Raw genomic sequence first — 18,120 nt, 5'->3', positions numbered from 1 at the left:
TAGTTCTACTGAGTGAGATTTCATTTGGTTATGTTAAAATGCATGGGTTTTTGCAGAGTCCTAGCATTGACAATAAAGCTAAAAACACAGTGGAGCTAGGAGATTGGTTTTACCATGAAACTGGAGATTGATGTTAAACCATTCTGTGTTCATAAAGATGCATATGGTGTTCATGATGTCATATCAGAATTCCTAAGATGTAAATGGTAAGCATGGTCTTCATCTTGTTGCCGTGGTTGGTGGTTGGTTGTGGGTTTTTGAGCTGATGATAGTATTTAGTATTATATTATAAAAATAAGAAATGTATCTATCAGAATTTCTAGATAGATTACATTTAATTCTGTATCTATTTGAATGGTAGTTGTATTATCAGATCAAAAAATTATAGATGGAATTTATGTGCAATTTATTCCAAAGTAGAAGGTTTTCATACAAACAGTATGATCAGGTACCTCAAATCCGAAAGCCCTTAGCATCCATACTTTCAAACAGGGATGTTAGACTGCCAAGTAGCTATGAGAACATGCTACTACAATCAACTTGTATTTTAAAAAGCCCAGCAGCTGACATTTTTAAAATTTATATTCTAATCATCATCTTTCTAGCAAAGGCTGAAACTTACCATCTACTGGCATGCAGTCCCAAAGGGTCCAAATTGATAAAAGCACCAAGTCAGCTTTTGTTCCAGACACAGCAAAGCATGTGCTTAACTCTAGGGATGTGCTTGTTCCCTTTTTTTTAATCAAGCTTTATATGAATATATTCATTTAATCTTACATGTAACTAAAATTATAGGATAATAATACAGTATTTTGAAGTTCTTCCTCATGTTTGCTTTAATAATGTGTTCTATAATAATAGAGACAATTATTTCTGAGAAGTACAAATTATTTAGATTTTTTTAATTTAAAATTTATAAAGTAGGCTTCATTTTGGGGTATAATTAGCTTTTAAAAAAATCTATACAATTCTGCAACATCTGTGTTGTTTGTTACCACATACTGTGCTTTAAATTAAGACTAGTTTTCTTCAGAGTCTTCAAAATATTGAAGATTGGGCTGGTTATAGCCTTGTTGGCTGTGCTCTAAATTAATGATAACTCAGTTTAGGCCAATGAAGTTATATTAAAGAATATAACAAGAATAGTAAAATGAGATTATACACATATTCTTTTAAAAATGCTGAACACAGCCAGATGGCTTCTCATCCTCTTGTCCAAGTAAGGGTCACAGCAGCTTCTGAATGAAATAAAAGCAGGTTTTGCCAGCTCTTCGGTGAATATTGTCATTGCAGAAGCTACGGTTTTCTGGCACCATATTTTTTCTGTGTGGCAAAATTCATGAGCAGAAATATTCGTAAGAGCTTGCTTTAGGAAGATCTTAATTTAAGAAGATGCCTTGCATTGAGTCAGAAGTCCTCGTCAGTTGTTCTTTGAAAGGCTCCAGAGAAGTGTAGGAAGTTTTTATATCGTCTGCCTCCTTTAGTGAGGAGACAGAAACTGGAACTAGCAAATGGAAAAGCCATGCCAAAGAGTGGAGAGAGGTAAAGTTTTGGCACAAGCTGCTCCTGTGGCTTTTCACTGGGGTTCTGTGGAGTTCAGTAGGATGACACTGTTGACAGAAACTATTACATCATTACAAATTTGGAGTTAGAGGCTCTGAACCTCCACAGTGTTTTGTAACTATATATCTGGTTTGGGTGGTTTGGTTTTCTTTCTCTCTTCCATGCAACTAATGTTGCTTTACTCATGATTTCCAGAACTCCATGAAGGTGATGTTCAAATGCCTGTGGAAGAACTGTGGGAAGGTACTGAGCACAGCTGCAGGGATTCAAAAACACATACGGACCATTCACCTTGGGTAAGAGAGCAGTCTCTTCAGAAGTCTAAAGGATTTGGTATAGAAGGGCAGCAGTCACACTGGGCTGGGGAGGTGAACTGGCTTGTCCTGGGCTTTTCTGTCTCAGATCCCTAGGTTTCTGAGGAAATGGTGGAGTAGTGCATCAAGGTGAACGGGAACTTATCCCAAGAGCAAGGCACTTTCTTTCCTGAACTTTTGTAAACTTTACTAGGAGGTCAAATACAGTTCTAGGTCACACCACACTTCCGTAATGGCAGTGCAACTCAGTGGCATTTACTTCATATGTGCTATCCACATATCACATCCAGGCTGATGCTGTGCGAAAGACAGCAGGTTTTAGGTTCTTGCATGAATACTTTCCAGCTTTGTTTCACATCAGATCAGGTGCTTGTGCTAGTTCTGAGTCAAATTAACTCAAAAAAACCTGCCAAACCTAAGAAACCTAAGAAAAAGAAACTGAGCTGCAGTTCCATTTGTACGTTACTTGGACTAGAAGCAAAAGTGAATGAATCTCCTATGACACAAGCTTGTTTCAGAGCTTGGTTTGCAGCTGAAATCTCCTGTGCAATTTGCTGGGTGACCTAGCTGTCTCATATATAGTTACAGTGGGGGCTCATGGTCTTTGCCTGTTAGGTATGTGGAAATACATCTCTGTTGTGTAAGTCTGTGTTACCCAGTGCTTAAAAATTAAAGTGATCATGAGGAAGTAGTCTGATGTGGAGCTCAGGAGAGTCTTGCAAAGGTCATAGTAATTGCTGTTGGGCTTTGGCTCTGAAGAGTGAGGCTACCGGAAACAGAGCAAATCTCTCTCAAAATGCAGTCAGGAATGTTGCTTTGTTCTGTATATTACGGGGACATCCTTTTCATGGCACAGGCGAGGGAGAAGTAAACTGCAGAACTTTCCTGGAATTTGGAGTTTGTAACTTTGCCAGAGAGAGTAGTTTTGGTGAGTGACTGGCTGTAGTCTGCTGGATGGTACTTCTGGTAGAGCCTTTCAAACCCGCTGAACCCATGCTCTCTCAGTGAGTTCTATTGAGTAAGGTGGCAAGAGGACCACAGGTAGACGTATATGAGCAAGGAGGCTGAGGAAGTGGCTAGGGGCTGGTTTTGGGGTGCTTGCCTGGAAAAGGAGAGGCCCAGTGTTCAGCCCTGATATGGACATGCAGGCAGGAGGACTCTTAGGGATGTCAGATTTCCCATATGGAAGATTCAGGAGAAAATACACATGTATGAGCTGTGAGTTACATCTGGATAGCATGTGGTTTATGAATGTGCTAAAATAGTGGGTTTGGGACTTCAAGATAACATGTAGCCTATGGGGAACTACTGCTTTGACTGGGCTGCTTCGCTCCTAGCACTTGCGCTCAAACACGCAGCAGATAGTGCCAGGGGATGCAGGGGCACTTAAGCCTTTTACATCTCCTCCTTCAGTAAGTCTGCATCTAGACAGTAGGACCAGAAAGTCCAGCACTAGCAAGCCAGCCCTTACATGTCCTTTCTCTATCTGTGTCTGAGTGAGTTGCATGGTGAGACTGTTTTCTAGCAGCTTCTTCCGTTAGGCCAAGGAAAGTTATGGTGAACCATGGCCATGACTATATTTGGTTTTAATTAAGTAACCTATGATAAGATTACGTATTGTTTGCTGTTACATTAGTGAAGTATATCTTGCCCTTGTTTGTTATCTTTACCCGTCCTTCTGTGGCTGCTCTGTCATTTCTGAAGTCAAAGTGCATTGAGATTCTCATTAACTTCAGTAGTTAGGAATGAGAAGCTGATGTTTAAGCTGAAGCATAGAAGTTAAACATCTACTCCAAGGTCAAAGAATTAGGCAAGAATAACACACAGAGAAAAAAAAATCTAATTCCTGCTCCTTTTCCCTTCAGACAAGATGATTTTCTTTTTCTCTCCCCTTCCCTGCAGCCAGAATGCTGATAAAGTAGGTAGGGTTGAAACTGGGAATATTAATTTATTGACAGTATGAATATATTTGCTCATGCATCTAGAACTTAAAATTTACCTTGGGGTTCTTGCTTTCATTAAATCAGTCCTTCGTTCTTTGTCTTGATACAGACGTGTAGGAGAGTCTGACTACAGTGATGGAGAGGAGGATTTTTACTATACAGAAATCAGGCTCAACACCGACTCAGTAGCTGATGGTTTAAGCAGTCTTTCCCCAGTCTCTCCATCTTTAGCATCTCCTCCTTCCTTTCCCACCCAAGACGCAATCCGTCCTGAAACTTCCTGTGCCAAAACCGAGACTAAATTGATGACACCTCTGAGCCGCTCAGCTCCTACCAACCTCTACCTCGTACACACGGACCATGCTTACCAGGTAACACTAGTGAGAGTGACCTCCATTGATTACACTAATGTCATTAATGTATAAACAAATGTCAGATCACAATGTTTGGGTTTTAAAAAGCCAAGTCTAGTTTTAACGGGTTGGAAAGTTTTCAGGGCAGCCCAAGGGTTTCGTCTCATTTAAATTTAGATGGCTGCTTCTGAGCTAGTTGGTTTTTTGTGCTCACACCATAGCCAGTGGGCTTGGGGATGCTATTTATCCAACCACACATAGGTGCATACTTCAGGTTGAGAAGAGCTGCTTTGTGTATCCCACTGACTACATCAGTTATTTCTCCACTGACAATAAGGAGTGCCCAAGGTGACGTGCTTAAATGCGGTCTACTGCATTGTAAAAATTCTCATGCAGTCAGCCAAATCCCTCCCAGAGTCTTCATTTCAGCTCTGCTTGTACTGGATGTGTCTGTAGGCAAGTACCCAAGAGATGCCAGGAACAATTAATTTCATTTATTTGTACAGGGTGAGATGTCAGTTTGCATATGTGAAGTAGAGCAGGAAGAATGAAGTCATATATGGTATCCTCCTACTCTTAGAGGTAATGCTTTGCAAATGGCAAAAAGCCAATCAGATCCAAAAACTGCTGTTCCAAAAACTTCCAACTAAGTTCAGACAGAAAGCATTAATTGTAAAAGTGCACTAAAATTTGACATGTTTTGGTCTGGATACCATATGAGAAAAGAAGAATAGAGGCTTTGAAGTAGTGTGGTCCATGACTTGCATATGCACCGGAGAATTGAACTCTGTTAAATTTATCAGATGCAATAATTTTCGTATACAGCATTGTGCAGATGAAACCTTTTTGTTGTGTGTCTGGAGCAGACCCACTAAAAGGGCAGAGGGAACCACACAGAATTCACAGGCTTGTTCTAGACTCCCATGCACAGTGGAAGGCATGGGCAGAAGCTCGGCATCTCAGGTGGGAGCTGCATTGAGTAGCATACCAGCCTGGGGGTTGATCAAGCCAGCTAGGAGAAGGACTTTCTTCTCAGTCTAGCTTAAGCCCTGTGAGTGAAGCACCAAGTCTAGGCTGCTGAGATGAGTCTCACTTCATTTGGGATTTGCAGTCATGACACTCTTCCCTGCAACTTGGAGATTCACTTGATCCTTTTTCATAAGCAGCCTTTGAGTAAAGTACTTGCCTAAGGAAATCCTAGTTCAGATGTTTCAGCTGCTTGAATTGGATTTGAACTGATGTATTCCATGACATGAGACTACAAGTGTCTGAGCCCCATCTCCTTTCCAAGTTGCTCTGGTTTCAATACTTCATTTCATCAGCGAGGAGTGACACAGCCCACACTGTTCAAGTCATTCCTGTTGGAAGCAGGAGACGGGGTCCCTGCTCCAGGTCACATGCAGGTTTTCCTTGCAAAGGAAGCAGCTTCTGCAGAGCAGGTCGGTGGCGTCCTATGCTAGGGTCCCTCTAGCCCGGCAAGAAGAGCACTCTCCGGGAGGCAAGGTGGAGATTCAGCTCTCACCAGCAAGAGGAGGAATTGAGCCCAGCTTGCACTCGTAGCATTTAAGCGTTGTTGTGACTAATCTGTTGTGTAAAAGGGAATAGGAGAGAAGGTGATGACAGCATCTTTAATACCACCATATTTCCTGCAGTTTGCTTGCTGGAGTGAGCCATATACAGAATTTCAAAACTTTTTTTACTTTTGATAAAAATATTGTCTGTATGAAAACTGAAACATAGTATTGAACAGGAATGTAGTGATGAAGACAATCTCTCGTATGAATGAGAGCATGAAAGTGGAAATTACTTCATTGGAAGTGAAGAGGCAAAATTCACAGCTCAAGGAACTCAGATAAGGGAGGCTGAATAATGTTAATTCCAGAATTCCTGTTAAAAAAGGGAAAAAAATAGGTAACCCAAAGCTGGGTTGCAGGAGTCCTAAACAGATCTGTTAATTGCCATTTCCCGTATGACTGGAAAACGGCAAATATAATACCTGTAGTAAGAAAGGTGTAAAGGGGAAGTGATCAGACACGTCCTGACTCTCTTCTCTGACCCATTCCTATGGATGAGGAAAGATTTAGAAGAATAATTGAAGAACTTGTGGAAAGTACAGCAAATGAGGTGAACTGCAATGGAGGAACCCCAAAGAAAGATTAAGCTAGATCAGTCTAACATCTTCCTTGGACAAGGTAGCTTTGTAAACAAAGAAGCAGTACAGAAGAACAAATCCCTCTGGATTCGAGGAGAGCATTTGATCTTAAAACATATAGGCAGTATATGTTAGGCTAGAGATTAAATTTAGTGTAGGAGAAAGAGCTGGGGAGTCAGGGAGAACAGCAGTGAGTTATTTTGAAAGGACTATTGAATGCTGTTAGTGGAGTTGAATGAAAAGCTGTATTTGAGCCTCATCTCATTTTCATTAAATCATTTTGGTACTAGATAAATACTATAATAAACGTTGCCGATAACGAACTCAGGGGACGTCAGTACAGGAATTTGTATATTGCTTATGTGACTGGGTGATCTTAAGAATAATAGGTTTTGGATGCAATTTAATGGCAGAACATGCAAAGTCCTGCACCATTACCTTAGGAGCTAATGAGATTTTTCTGCTATAAACTGGGGTAGTTAGCAAATTGCATGACGAGGAAACCTATGTTCATTAATCAAGCACAGAATGACTGTGAGCCAACAACAATAGAGCTGTGAAGGAAATGAAAAGTTGTCAGCTTTCTTGGGTAAGAAATATCTAGGAGAGACAGGAACTTTTAATGCCGTTGTACAAGACCTGATAACTTCAGCAGAGATCCTGAGTAGAGTTCTGGTCAACCAAGTTCAAGGATGCTGGCCTGCAATTAGGAGAGGTAGAAAGAAGGTGATCAGAGTGAAGAGGGAGGACACGGAGGGCCTCTCCAGCCCAGGGACTGACAGCTTGGGCAAAGCAGGGGCGAGGAGAGGATGGGATTGCTGCCTGGGAAGAAAGTGAGAGGACAAACATGAGAGGAGAAGAGGATGAGCATGTGCTCAGATATAAGGGCAATGTTGGCACAAATAAATAATTATAAATTATCCATTAATATATTTTGTTTGGAAATTAGATGGAGGTCTCTAAGCAAAGTGAGATCGGGGTATAGAGACTCTTCAGTTTGTTGTAATGTTATGGTTGCTTACCTTATGGAAGAGATTGTCTAAAATGGTAGCCTGAAAAAGGTGACTGTGCTTGATGAGCAAAGATGCACGTCTGGGAAACAAATGAACAAGGTGATTGACTGTCTAAATCTGATCACGTCTGAGGTAGATATTTAGGCACTGAGAAAAAGGAATTGAGCACAATAGTATTTTAGGCAGCTGCAAATTACAGCAATTTTAAAGTTCTCATACTTCATGTTTCATTATGAAACTAGTGCCTGTACCTGTTAAATTTAGCCACAGAGGAACTGCAGGTGGGCTCTTTCAGCATCTGGGATTTCCCTTGCAGGTCTTATTCTAATACCTGAGGAAGTCACTGTGCTGACCCCAGCTTTGAGCTGATATCCCGGTGGGATGCTGAGTGAAGGCAGTGCCGCCTCGCTGCCCACCCAGCTGCCTCCAGTTCTTTCTGGCAGGAGTGCCGAGGTCATTCACTCCTTCCCGTTTGAACAGGGTTGTGATGAAGCACTACTGGTACCATCTGGAGTTGCCAAATTTTTCTTGATGCCTTTCAGCAAGGTTTTTATATTTTATGGAGCTCGGTGGATGTTTGCTCCGCGTGTCTGTGTGGATTCTCTTGGAGCTGTCAGCAGGCTCGGCAGCCCGCAGAGCATCGCTGCCGTAGATGGAGGCATCCGGTGGTCTCGGTTTCTTTTCCTTGGAGAGACTCCAGGGGATTGCTTCAGCACTTGTTTACTCTGAAGATTATCTTTAATGGGGACTATCAGGTTGTAGTTTGTCATCACTCCTCTCTGCCTGGCAGCTCAGGGAAGCACTCTCTTTCTTGAAGCGGTGAGACAACTTCAGCAGCCTCAAACACAAACACTACTTAAATAAGTGTATTGCATTATTGTCAGGTGCAGGCAACTGAAAGGCAGAAGTAAAACTCGTTTTTAATAGGAAATTCTTTATAAGTTTAAACCAAGGAGCCTTTTTTTGTGGTGAAAGCTTGAAATTCAAGACCCAAAGGGAGCCTGCGTTCATGGTGGCTGCTCACGCACCTGCTAGGCAGAGTAACTGCAAAGGTACGAATTTCCTGACTCTCTAAATTAAGTGGAATTCAAAAAAGGTCAGGGAAGAATTCCTGAGGGCTCATAGCCCAGTGAGAAAACCAGAGGGAAGGCACAAGATGAAAGATGCTCAACAGTCTGAGCTCAGATTATCGAGTATTGCACCCCAGGGCAGCACTGGGTATTACAGCCCAGATGGGAAGAACATAAGAGTTCAAGGGGCCCAGAGGTCCCTCAATATTTGCTTTAGTGTAGTCTTTTAAGAGCTGTTTTTTGAATCCCAAGGATAATTTTCAGCTCCTTGTTTTTCATAGGAAAGACCGTTTTAATTGGGATGATTCTTAACAACATTTATTTGATAAACAAGAAATGGCCAACCCTTACTGTTGATCGTTAACCCTATTGTCCAAGAAGCCTTGCCAGCCAGTCTTCAGTTGTTTAAACCAGCTGCCATCAGCTTAAATACTGCCTTGTTTATCACTGCACTTGTTTAAAAACAGGTCATAGTTTGTAATATTTTTTGCTGCTAGCTGGCATTATTTTAAAAGTTATTTGTATATGATGTTTGATTTTCTGTGGTTTTTTATCAGATCTAGCTTTTAAGGGGTTTGCGTGGATTCTTGTGAGAGCTATCATCTTTCTCTAAACAAGATTTTAAGAACAGTGGTGAGAGCTATCATCTTTCTCTAGACAAGATTTTAAGAACAGTGATGTATAAATACGTCCCTTCCTTACGGGCTTATCCACGATTATCCCTCTCATAAGGGTAAAATGCTTGTCACCATGCAGTTTTTTTCCACCTCGGAAAGTCTCTCGTAGATTTACAGTTTGAAGGAGTGAAAGATCCCTTGAAATGCTTTGGAAGAGGAATGGTTCTTCTTACTGGAATAATATTTTCCTTTCACACAGGCCACTCCTCCGGTGAACATTCCAGGGTCAGCAAAATTCACTCCCAATGGCAGTAGCTTTAGCATCTCTTGGCAGTCGCCTCCAGTTACCTTCACCGGCATTCCAGTAAGTGAACAACAGCAAAAAAAAAGAAAGAAAGAAAAAATAATAAGTTTTTAGAACTTTTTGTTTTGTTTCACAATGTCTCAGTGTCTCACAGTAGAATTAAATTTGACATAACAGGTACTGAAAAGAAATAAAGTAAATATATGCCTCAGTTTGCCAGCATGGCTGATTTTAACACTTTTGCCAGTCTCTTTAATTTAGTACAGTTACTTTTTTTTGCATCGGTGTCTACAAGCAGAGAAGTGGATCTATAGTATGTATTTTTTAAACTATATGCTTACAAAAGAACGTTTTGGTAGGTGCAGAGCCTGGCACTATATGCTCCTTTTTGTGCCACTAAGAGATTTCTTACAAAACTAGATGGAAAATCAGCAAGGTGATGGTTAATTGGATTCAAGTAGTAGGGCTACTTAATTGGATTCAAGTAGTAGTAGGGCTGTTACCTAAATGAACTCTGAAGATGAAGCATATTTGAAAGGCAACTGAAAGAAACAGTAAGATGAAATGCAAAGTCTGATTCTAGTAGGCTAGTAGTCCCTATTGATATCAGAAAATTCTGTACTTTTATACAGAAAATATGTTCAATACATACTGCATTTTGATATTAATACATATTGCAGTTTGACACATTTTTAATGAAGATGTATTAGATGTATGTATTAGGTGTAAAGTCAGCTCTGACCCTTTCTTTAAAAAAGCTAGTGTACAAGGCCTAACTTCATGAACAGGACTGCCAAAATGGGATGTTTGCTTAAACATAGACTTCCAGTAGTCCTAAATGTAACGCGTATAGGCGTGGATACTGTAGGGGGAGTTAAAAACCTTTATGAAGAGTTCAGAGGGATTAGGCTTCTAATGCCTAGCATGGTGAATACTGAAAGTAAATGTAAATCACTATTTATGAGTAGTGGAAAATCTTCTGTATAATAAATAGAAATGAATATTAATGTAATATATCCCGATTTTTATTGGAAAGCATTTTTCAGTATAAATTCATATTCTCTAATCATAAACCTTTTTTATATCATAACATTTCATTTATATTACACTTTATGAATTTATGAATTTTTAAAGTGTGTTATGTAAGGCACATTGCTCATCCAAAGAACTATATAGATTTTTTTCTCCTGACAGTGAATATTAGACATGGCGATAAGAGACACTATTTCTCTCCCTTCTCTTCATCAAGTGAATCTCCAAAGCTTCTTACTGTCAACCTTTGGCAAATCTTGGAGATTTTCTGCAGAGGCTGTGGCATCCTGCAGGGCTGATAAAAAATGAAAGTGGCTGAATCAATTACACTGCACTCTGGCAATGAATATTTATTAAATTCCATCAAGGAACAACTAACAGTGAAAGACATCATGCTGGCAGCAATTTGAACAAGAGTGCCTTGACAGAGCATGCTATCCATAAAGTTCCTCGAGAATTTGATTTCCCAACAATGGGGTTGATACGGAGTAATTATCAAACTGGCTCCTTTTGTGGAGTAGCAGAAATTGGTGCCAGGAGTGTTGCGAATCTGAAAATGCAATTAGCCACATTGTAAATCAGACACTTAAGAGGACCGGATTAGACACATATGTGTTGAGTTTACTTGTTCGAGCAACAACGTTGATCTGTGGCTGTAGAGTTGAGAGTTCTCAAAAGAATTTAGGAAATGCCAAATCACTTTCTGAGAATTGTATGGAGATGTCAATGATTTAAGTACAATTTAAAAATAATCCCAATACAAAAACCTGGTGAAGCAGTGATGATGGCAGAATTATAAACGCGTCAGGGAACCATATGAACTGCCTTTATATCTCTGTCTAACAACATTTATAAGGCTGTTGAGAGGAAAAAAAAAAAAAAACAAAAAACAAAAAACCTTCTAGGTTTGCACACATTTGACTGTTCTATCATCAGTGAGATCATTTATGAATTACAAAGGCTTACCTGCAGTGGAAAATTATGTGCAGTAAGTGAGGGTGCAAATGCAAAGTGATGTTAAATAACTGTATATTCAATGAAAGTGTCATTTCTCCTGTTTCAAAGTAAATTAGATACTGCCTTATAAAAACAGGGCTCTGTCAATTCCCACCCTTACACTGAGTGTAACTACTTTAGGAAAGCTATAGTATAGGGGACTTTCTCCTTCTCTTATGAGGTTTATTTAAGCCCAGACTATGTGACAGAGCCAGCATACTGTAAACTCATGCAATTGTATACGTACATGGTCCCTGAGATGAGATGCATGTCTGTAGCACCCAAAGGGAACTTCAGAGAGTAGGTCCAACCCATTACTTTTTGCCTGACCTTTAGTATTTATTCAAGCATTTTTCTAAAATGGCTTTGGGATACTTTTTTGGCCTGGACAAACCACTGAGCAGTAAAGGCTTAGGTACAGACTTGCAAAAGTGCGTAGGTCTACACATTTCTTCATGTTACTAGTGATGTTGGAATGGGGCCATTCTGTCCTTGACCCATTAGAGGCCTGTTGAATCCTGGTTTTGAACAGTCTCCTTTCTAGGCCTGTATGTCAGCAGTTAAGTCCACAAGAGAGACAAAATTTCAAAATAGTCTTCTTTTGTGTTTTTTTTTGACACCTACCTTAGGTGTTACCCCATTCATTCCTGTGGACATTGAATTTTGATGACACTGAGCACTCCATGCTTACTGTCCCAGGAACTTGCGTGTTCAGACGGACATCATGAATTGCATTTGGTCCTCACTTTTGGGCAGCCTTTAGCAGAGCAGCACCAAAAGGCCTTTGCAAATGTGAGTGTGCTTATCAGCAAGTACCTAAGCGCCTCAAAACAAGCCATACGTACAGCTGGATCAGTTGGGGTTCAGTATGCAACTGCTTTAGGCTCAGGGGTATTCACAGCATCTAACCATAGACATTTATCTAGAAGTCTTGTAGCCATAAATGAGGAGAATTAGGGGAACCTCCGAAGTCCTTATACTTTGTGCTCTGAATTGTGTGAGTTAGATTCCCAAGGCAGACGGAAAATACACTTTTTCTTACCATTTTCCCAGGATAACTTTGCAGGTGCAAGAGAAGGTTGAGTGTTGGCACAGCTAAGAGTCACTGGTAGGTGTGGTTCTCTGCATGGAGCAGAAAGTTCATGTTTGCTCTACCACTTGAGACTGAACAAGGAGAAAAAATAAGGCACAGCATGGGGATGTGTGAGGAGGATGAATGAAGTCATGCGAGTGGTTCTAGTGGGATGAGCAATGGTGGAGTCTGTATCTCTTGGTACTGGAGGACTTACATAATGACCATACAGTTCCACTTCTAATAATGCAGGGTGAAAATCTTCTCAAACGCCAGTGTGATCTCTGCTGTGTAATATTGACTCTTACCTGCTTGCTCTTAAGACCCAAAAAGGTTGAACAGGAGAAGATCTTTTAAGTGATAATCTCATGTTTACAGATGACAAATCTTCTCTGTAACCACAGTTTCCCCTAGGAGCTGTAACTGGAAACTCCAGGTCCTCCCTTCTAACAAACACTATAGTTTCACATTAATTCTCTGAGTAGACAACACTTCAAATGTGAAAAGCCTCCGAGGACAAGGATTGCCTCCTCACACCCTCCTTTTGATCTGCACTCAGTGTCACCTACAAAGGAGTACAGCTAACTGGTATTGTTTAGACCTGCTGCGAAGCATATCAAAACACACTAAAGCGCAACTTCAGTGCAGTTGAGCCTTCTTGGTATGCTAATTGATGGAAACCATCATGCAGAGACCCTCTCTGGAGAATGTGAGGGGAGACGCAGTCTGCACGCTGCAATTACTACTCAAACCTGTTCTGTGTTTGGAAGCAAGCAGGATAATTGCTTATAACATAGCAGGCCATCAAAGTACTTTTCTGTTCAATGATAACCAAGGAATATGTTGAATATCAGTTAGTGGTAGATATCCAGATTTTCTGGTTTTTAAAATGTTTAAGAACCCTAGCAGAATTGACTGGAGATCTCTGGTTGCTGGTAATGACTGGAAAACCAGTAAATGCTAAAGACTAGAAAAGTGTTACTGCTTTGCATTTTATCTTCAGTGTTTCAATCATTCTTAGGTAAAACAAGAGAAGTGGTTGATAAAAGGTAGGAAAAAAGGTCAATCTGCCAAACAAACCTCATAGCAGTCTTTAAGGATATGACACCAAACGGTGGATAAAGGCAACTGCACGGCTAACGTATATTTTGAAAAAGCAGCAGGTTTCTTAACTAAAAATATGTAGTGCCAACGTAGCACATATTAAGCGAATTAAGCTCTGTTTGTCAAACCTCAAGTAGCAGTGGTTAACTGGGAATCTTCTTTACTGAGCCAGCTTACCTCCATACAAGGACTAGTGCTTTTCAGCATTTTCATAATTGATTTGGAAATAAAAATATGAAGTTACTGCTGATGATCCGTTTTCTGGGTGGCTGAGAGACCGACAAAAAGACAAGATAATCATGTATCATTGTATACTCCATTTGTGAAGTGGGGCCCTTTTCAGACCCAGTGTCCTTTAATTGTGCAAAATGCAAGGTTGTATTTATGAAAAAAGGGGATTTGGATAATGCTTGGCATCTCAGGAGAGCACTGACTTGAAAGTCAAGACTGCAAAAGATCTAGGACATGTAGACTGCAAGCTGCCCTCAGTATTGAGGGGTGATAGGACAGAAGGAGCTAGTGTGGTCTCTGGATGTATAAAACATGAGTTCTGGTAAACAGGCACAGAGAGAGGAAATTTCTTTCACGTTTTGGATATATAAAATATTATACCACTAATGGCCTAAACCCATTCAGAGTGTGAGCTGCACATGCAGTTAAATCAGAAATTACTGTCGTTACCAGCCAAGAGTAAAAGTTGAAAGAGTGTTTGCACTCCATTATAAGTATTAGGTAGTTTTTTGCTACTGTGGAGTAGCTATAAAATAGACTTTATATAAAAAAATCAAAGCACATTCATCTCTTCAAGTCAGGTCAGTTCCCATTCTTCCAGATATTATGAGACTTCAAAAGAGCAGGAGTGAAAAGCCATAGCAAACGCAGGGAACTATGACAATATCTGCAGTTCCTGGCTGCAGGAGGTAGTGACTCCGTGCACCAGATGCCCAAATGAAGCTTGCTATGTTCTGAGTCTTTGTAAATTTTTTCTGGTGTTTTAGATGTAAAGTGGCTGTGGCCTTCACCCAGGAGCAAAATAAGACCCTAGCAGTAAATAATTTAGGAATTATTTAAGGCCAAGCTTTATGCCATGAGATTACTCCAATAATGTTGCCAACCCCCAGGCTCACGTAGGAGGCTTATTTGGAAAGCCTCAGAAGACCAAACTACACCCTTTACTCGAGAACATTCACAAAGGAGGACACCTGCTGAGAAGGTTTACAGTGCAGAATAAAGGAAATAATCCAGTACATCTTGTTAGCAGCCTTAAGCAGAAGAGCTGCCTTGCACTCCCGTTAAAACCTTGAGGGCCGCATTGCAACTGCCTGGCAGCAAACCCTCTTCTGCAAGGCTGTCTCTCCACAAAGAGTGTCAAGTCACAGACGAGAGCAACACATGAAATCCCTTTATGTCATAGGGGGTTATTGGTATTGATCTCAGCACGGGCCGGAGTTTATTTTTCCAGTTATTTTCTCTGCTTAAATTGGAGAAAGTTTTCGTAAGAGCTATTCAGAGTTCTTAAATAAGAATGAATGCATTTTCTGTATTTCCCAAAACCTGCAATCTACCTGTATTCTGGTTTGCTCTGTTTGGATGACTGGAAATACAGGGAAACAAAATGTAGCTAATACAGTGTACCTAACGCTCAGTGGACATCTTTCCAAATAGACCTACAACTTATGTTTGTATGTTCTATAATAACCTTTCCCGGGTATCCTTGCCACCCTGCATCATGAATTGCATTTTCTGGGAGAAGTGTTTATACTGCATTCATATGTGTATGTTATGTTCTTCATAAGCAGTTTTTTTGTCTGTATTGACAGGTCTCACCAACTCATAATCGTCCTGCAGGGAGTGGAGAGCAGAAACAGTCCCACACAGTTCTTTCATCACCGCCTAGAGTAGCATTTGGCTTGAGGTATGGGACCATTAGCTCCTGCTGACAGACCAGCAGCCTCAGAACCTGGAGGGCATTTAGTAAATAAGATGTCAGTGGCCAAAGAAATAGAAAAACCACACCACCAACTGTGATTGCAGTTGTCAGGCAGTTTCTTACTAGAACGCTTCAGAGTAAGCATTCTGGACCTGTTTTGCTTTTCATTACCATCAAAGGTAAAGTTTGGGGGGAAAGTGAGTTGTTGCAAAATGAAAAAGGTAGACGGTGAAGCAAAACTGCAGGCCTTACGGCAGGCATGTCTGGAGTTCAGATGCAGGTCTAAATTGCCCTGTAAAGCAATGCTGCCCAGATCCACTGCTCCAGCTGAAGCATCCTAAACTTTTTTTCCCTGAAAGGCTGGGCGTCTTGTGTGTTCATCACCATTCAGTCAGTATGGTATCTGGCTTTAATTGAATTATAAGAAACCATATCTTACAATAAATTAGATCAAAGCAAAGCTTTTTATGCCTTGTCTTCCTAGATGTAAGCTATATTCACTTCCATTAAAGCTAACTGATGTTTGGCCAGAGTCTGCTTTAAGAGTGTTCAAAAAGTTATGTTAAAAAATCAAACTGTGACACTGAATTTCTTGCAGTAAAGAAACTTAATTTCTTACAATCCTAAAGGTGACTGTACCCTAAAACGAGACAAAAGGAAGATTTCATGTTTTTAATTTTCTTTATGACTCTCAGATCATTGCATATGCTACGAACCAAACTTAGGATCTTCCCAATTCATGGATTGTGCCCATCAGTGAATGTTCAGTAATCCAAAAACGCATAGGTATGCAAGAGAGGAATCACCAGGCAATTCCCATGTGTGCCATGCAGCATGTAATGCGGGTATTAAACAATTCTGTCTGTACAGTTACTTGATTTAAAGGCGCCAGGACACCTATAGCGGATGGCACTGCTATAGCGAGCGTCGGGTTACTTCTTGTAGCATTGCTCCTCAGGTTTGCTGGCTTTCTATGTGTGGAATAAAGAAAAGTTCCATTTTAACAGTTACTTTGATCATTTTCTAAACTTGTGAACTTTTGAGTGAGTTTATAAGATGGAAAACATGACAATTGTTATAGCTTTAAAAGCAGATACTGCCTGCCTTGCTGACTTTGGGGACGACAGAGAAGGAGCACATGTGAACGTGCTGCAGCTGAGGGCGAGGGTTAAAACTTGTTTTCAATCACTTTGTTGTTTTTCAGTCAATGAGCTCAGAGCAAACCATGCAGCAAGGACTGGCAAGCTTAGGAGCTTGTAGCTTTTCCCTTCTTTTGCATAGCTGCTACCTGCTGGTAGTCAAGGTCTGCTGCTCAGAGCTATGCAAAATATTTGTACCGCAGCTCTAAAGCAAAGAGGACTTCTGCCTGACGTGACCTGGACTGGACTGTAGAATAGCTGTGACTATCCATTACATGGCTGAAGTACCATTTATCTGGACCGGGTTTAGTTGCTGGCTAAAGTCAGGGCCGAGTGTTCCTGGGATCAGCCCTGGAGCAGAGGAGCAGGCTCAGCAGCTGCTGCAGAGGCTGTAGAAGCCAGGCGAGGAGAAGGACTGGTCCCTTGGAGCTGCGGAGTCCCGGCCCTATGTCTGTCTGCTTCGTCAGCTCCCGGTTGACTCGAAAACAGCCCAAATCCCTTTGAAAGGCTGGGGGTTCTCTGCCTGCTGCACTCCATTGCGATTGTTGTCCTGATCTTAGGGTGATAGAGCAAAGCTATGAAAGCATCTCATTAACAAGCTTCCCTTTCTCTCTGACAGGAAGCCTAGAGGGGAGGGGAAAAAGTGTCGGAAGGTCTATGGGATGGAGAACAGAGATATGTGGTGTACTGCCTGCCGATGGAAGAAGGCCTGCCAAAGGTTCATCGACTAAAGATTGAAATTATGCAGAGGATTTGGGGATGGGGGAGGACAACAGCAGAACCAGATTGCTGCAGCTGCACTGTATCACTTCCCATTTTCCCTCCAGTGATGTGGTGTTGAGGGGTTTTTTGTTGTTTTTGGGTGGTTTTTTTTTAAAAGAGCTTTGTATTTCAAAGTGAAGCACTTGTAGCCAAGGAGAAGCACTAATCAAAACCTGTGTGGAGCAATAGAGCAAAAAAAAAAAAAAGCAAAACCAAGAACATACAACAAAATTCTGTCTTACTAAGTATGGAAACCAGAGCAGCTATTAGTGTTTTTCTGTAAAAGAAAGGAAAAAGTTAATTTTTTTGCTAACTCTGTGAGCTACTTGCTCCTTAGGATAATTTTTAACCATTTCAGTCTCTGTGCTGTGAACGTCTGTATTTGCTAAACTGAACAATTTTTCTTTTCCTGCAACGAAGATCTCTTTTTGAAAGCTTTCTAATAAACACTTCAGAGTCGTATAAGCTACAGTTTACTCAACAAAAGCTGTACTAAGACTGGAGACGGCTAAATAATTCTCCTGACACGAATGATCATGATTATATTTTTGGAAAGGGGATGTGGGGAGGAGTTGGGCTTTTTCATTTGTTTGTTTATAGGAGAAAAGCAAAGTCTGAATTTGCAAGAAGGACAAGAAGTGCTCCTGAAAGATTTGTAAACCAGGCACAGTCCAGTGGAGTGAAACAAAGTAATTTAAGTACCAAATTGGATTTTGGTCCTCTAGAGGAAGTAAAGCAGCAATGGAAAGTCACCAG

At 40.8% G+C, this 18,120-nt stretch overlaps 1 protein-coding gene across 2 annotated transcripts in view; it reads left to right on the top strand.

Annotated features, from left to right (window-relative positions):
• ZNF704 (zinc finger protein 704) overlaps positions 1–17,829 on the top strand; it is a 94,631-nt gene extending 76,802 nt beyond the window's left edge. The window contains exons 5-9 of one of the 2 annotated variants that reach the window (XM_075494852.1): positions 1,759–1,859; positions 3,930–4,191; positions 9,285–9,389; positions 15,354–15,448; positions 17,222–17,829. In XM_075494852.1, coding sequence (XP_075350967.1) covers positions 1,759–1,859; positions 3,930–4,191; positions 9,285–9,389; positions 15,354–15,448; positions 17,222–17,333 — 675 coding nt within the window. In that variant the 3' untranslated portion in view covers positions 17,334–17,829. The remainder of the gene's footprint in view (positions 1–1,758; positions 1,860–3,929; positions 4,192–9,284; positions 9,390–15,353; positions 15,449–17,221) is intronic. The other variant, XM_075494853.1, reaches the window with a different exon arrangement.
• Positions 17,830–18,120: the final 291 nt, after the last annotated feature.

Source organism: Mycteria americana, chromosome 2 (genome assembly GCF_035582795.1).
Source record: "Mycteria americana isolate JAX WOST 10 ecotype Jacksonville Zoo and Gardens chromosome 2, USCA_MyAme_1.0, whole genome shotgun sequence".
NCBI classification, from domain to species: Eukaryota; Metazoa; Chordata; class Aves; order Ciconiiformes; family Ciconiidae; genus Mycteria; species Mycteria americana.
This window is presented reverse-complemented; position numbering and strand designations above follow the sequence as displayed.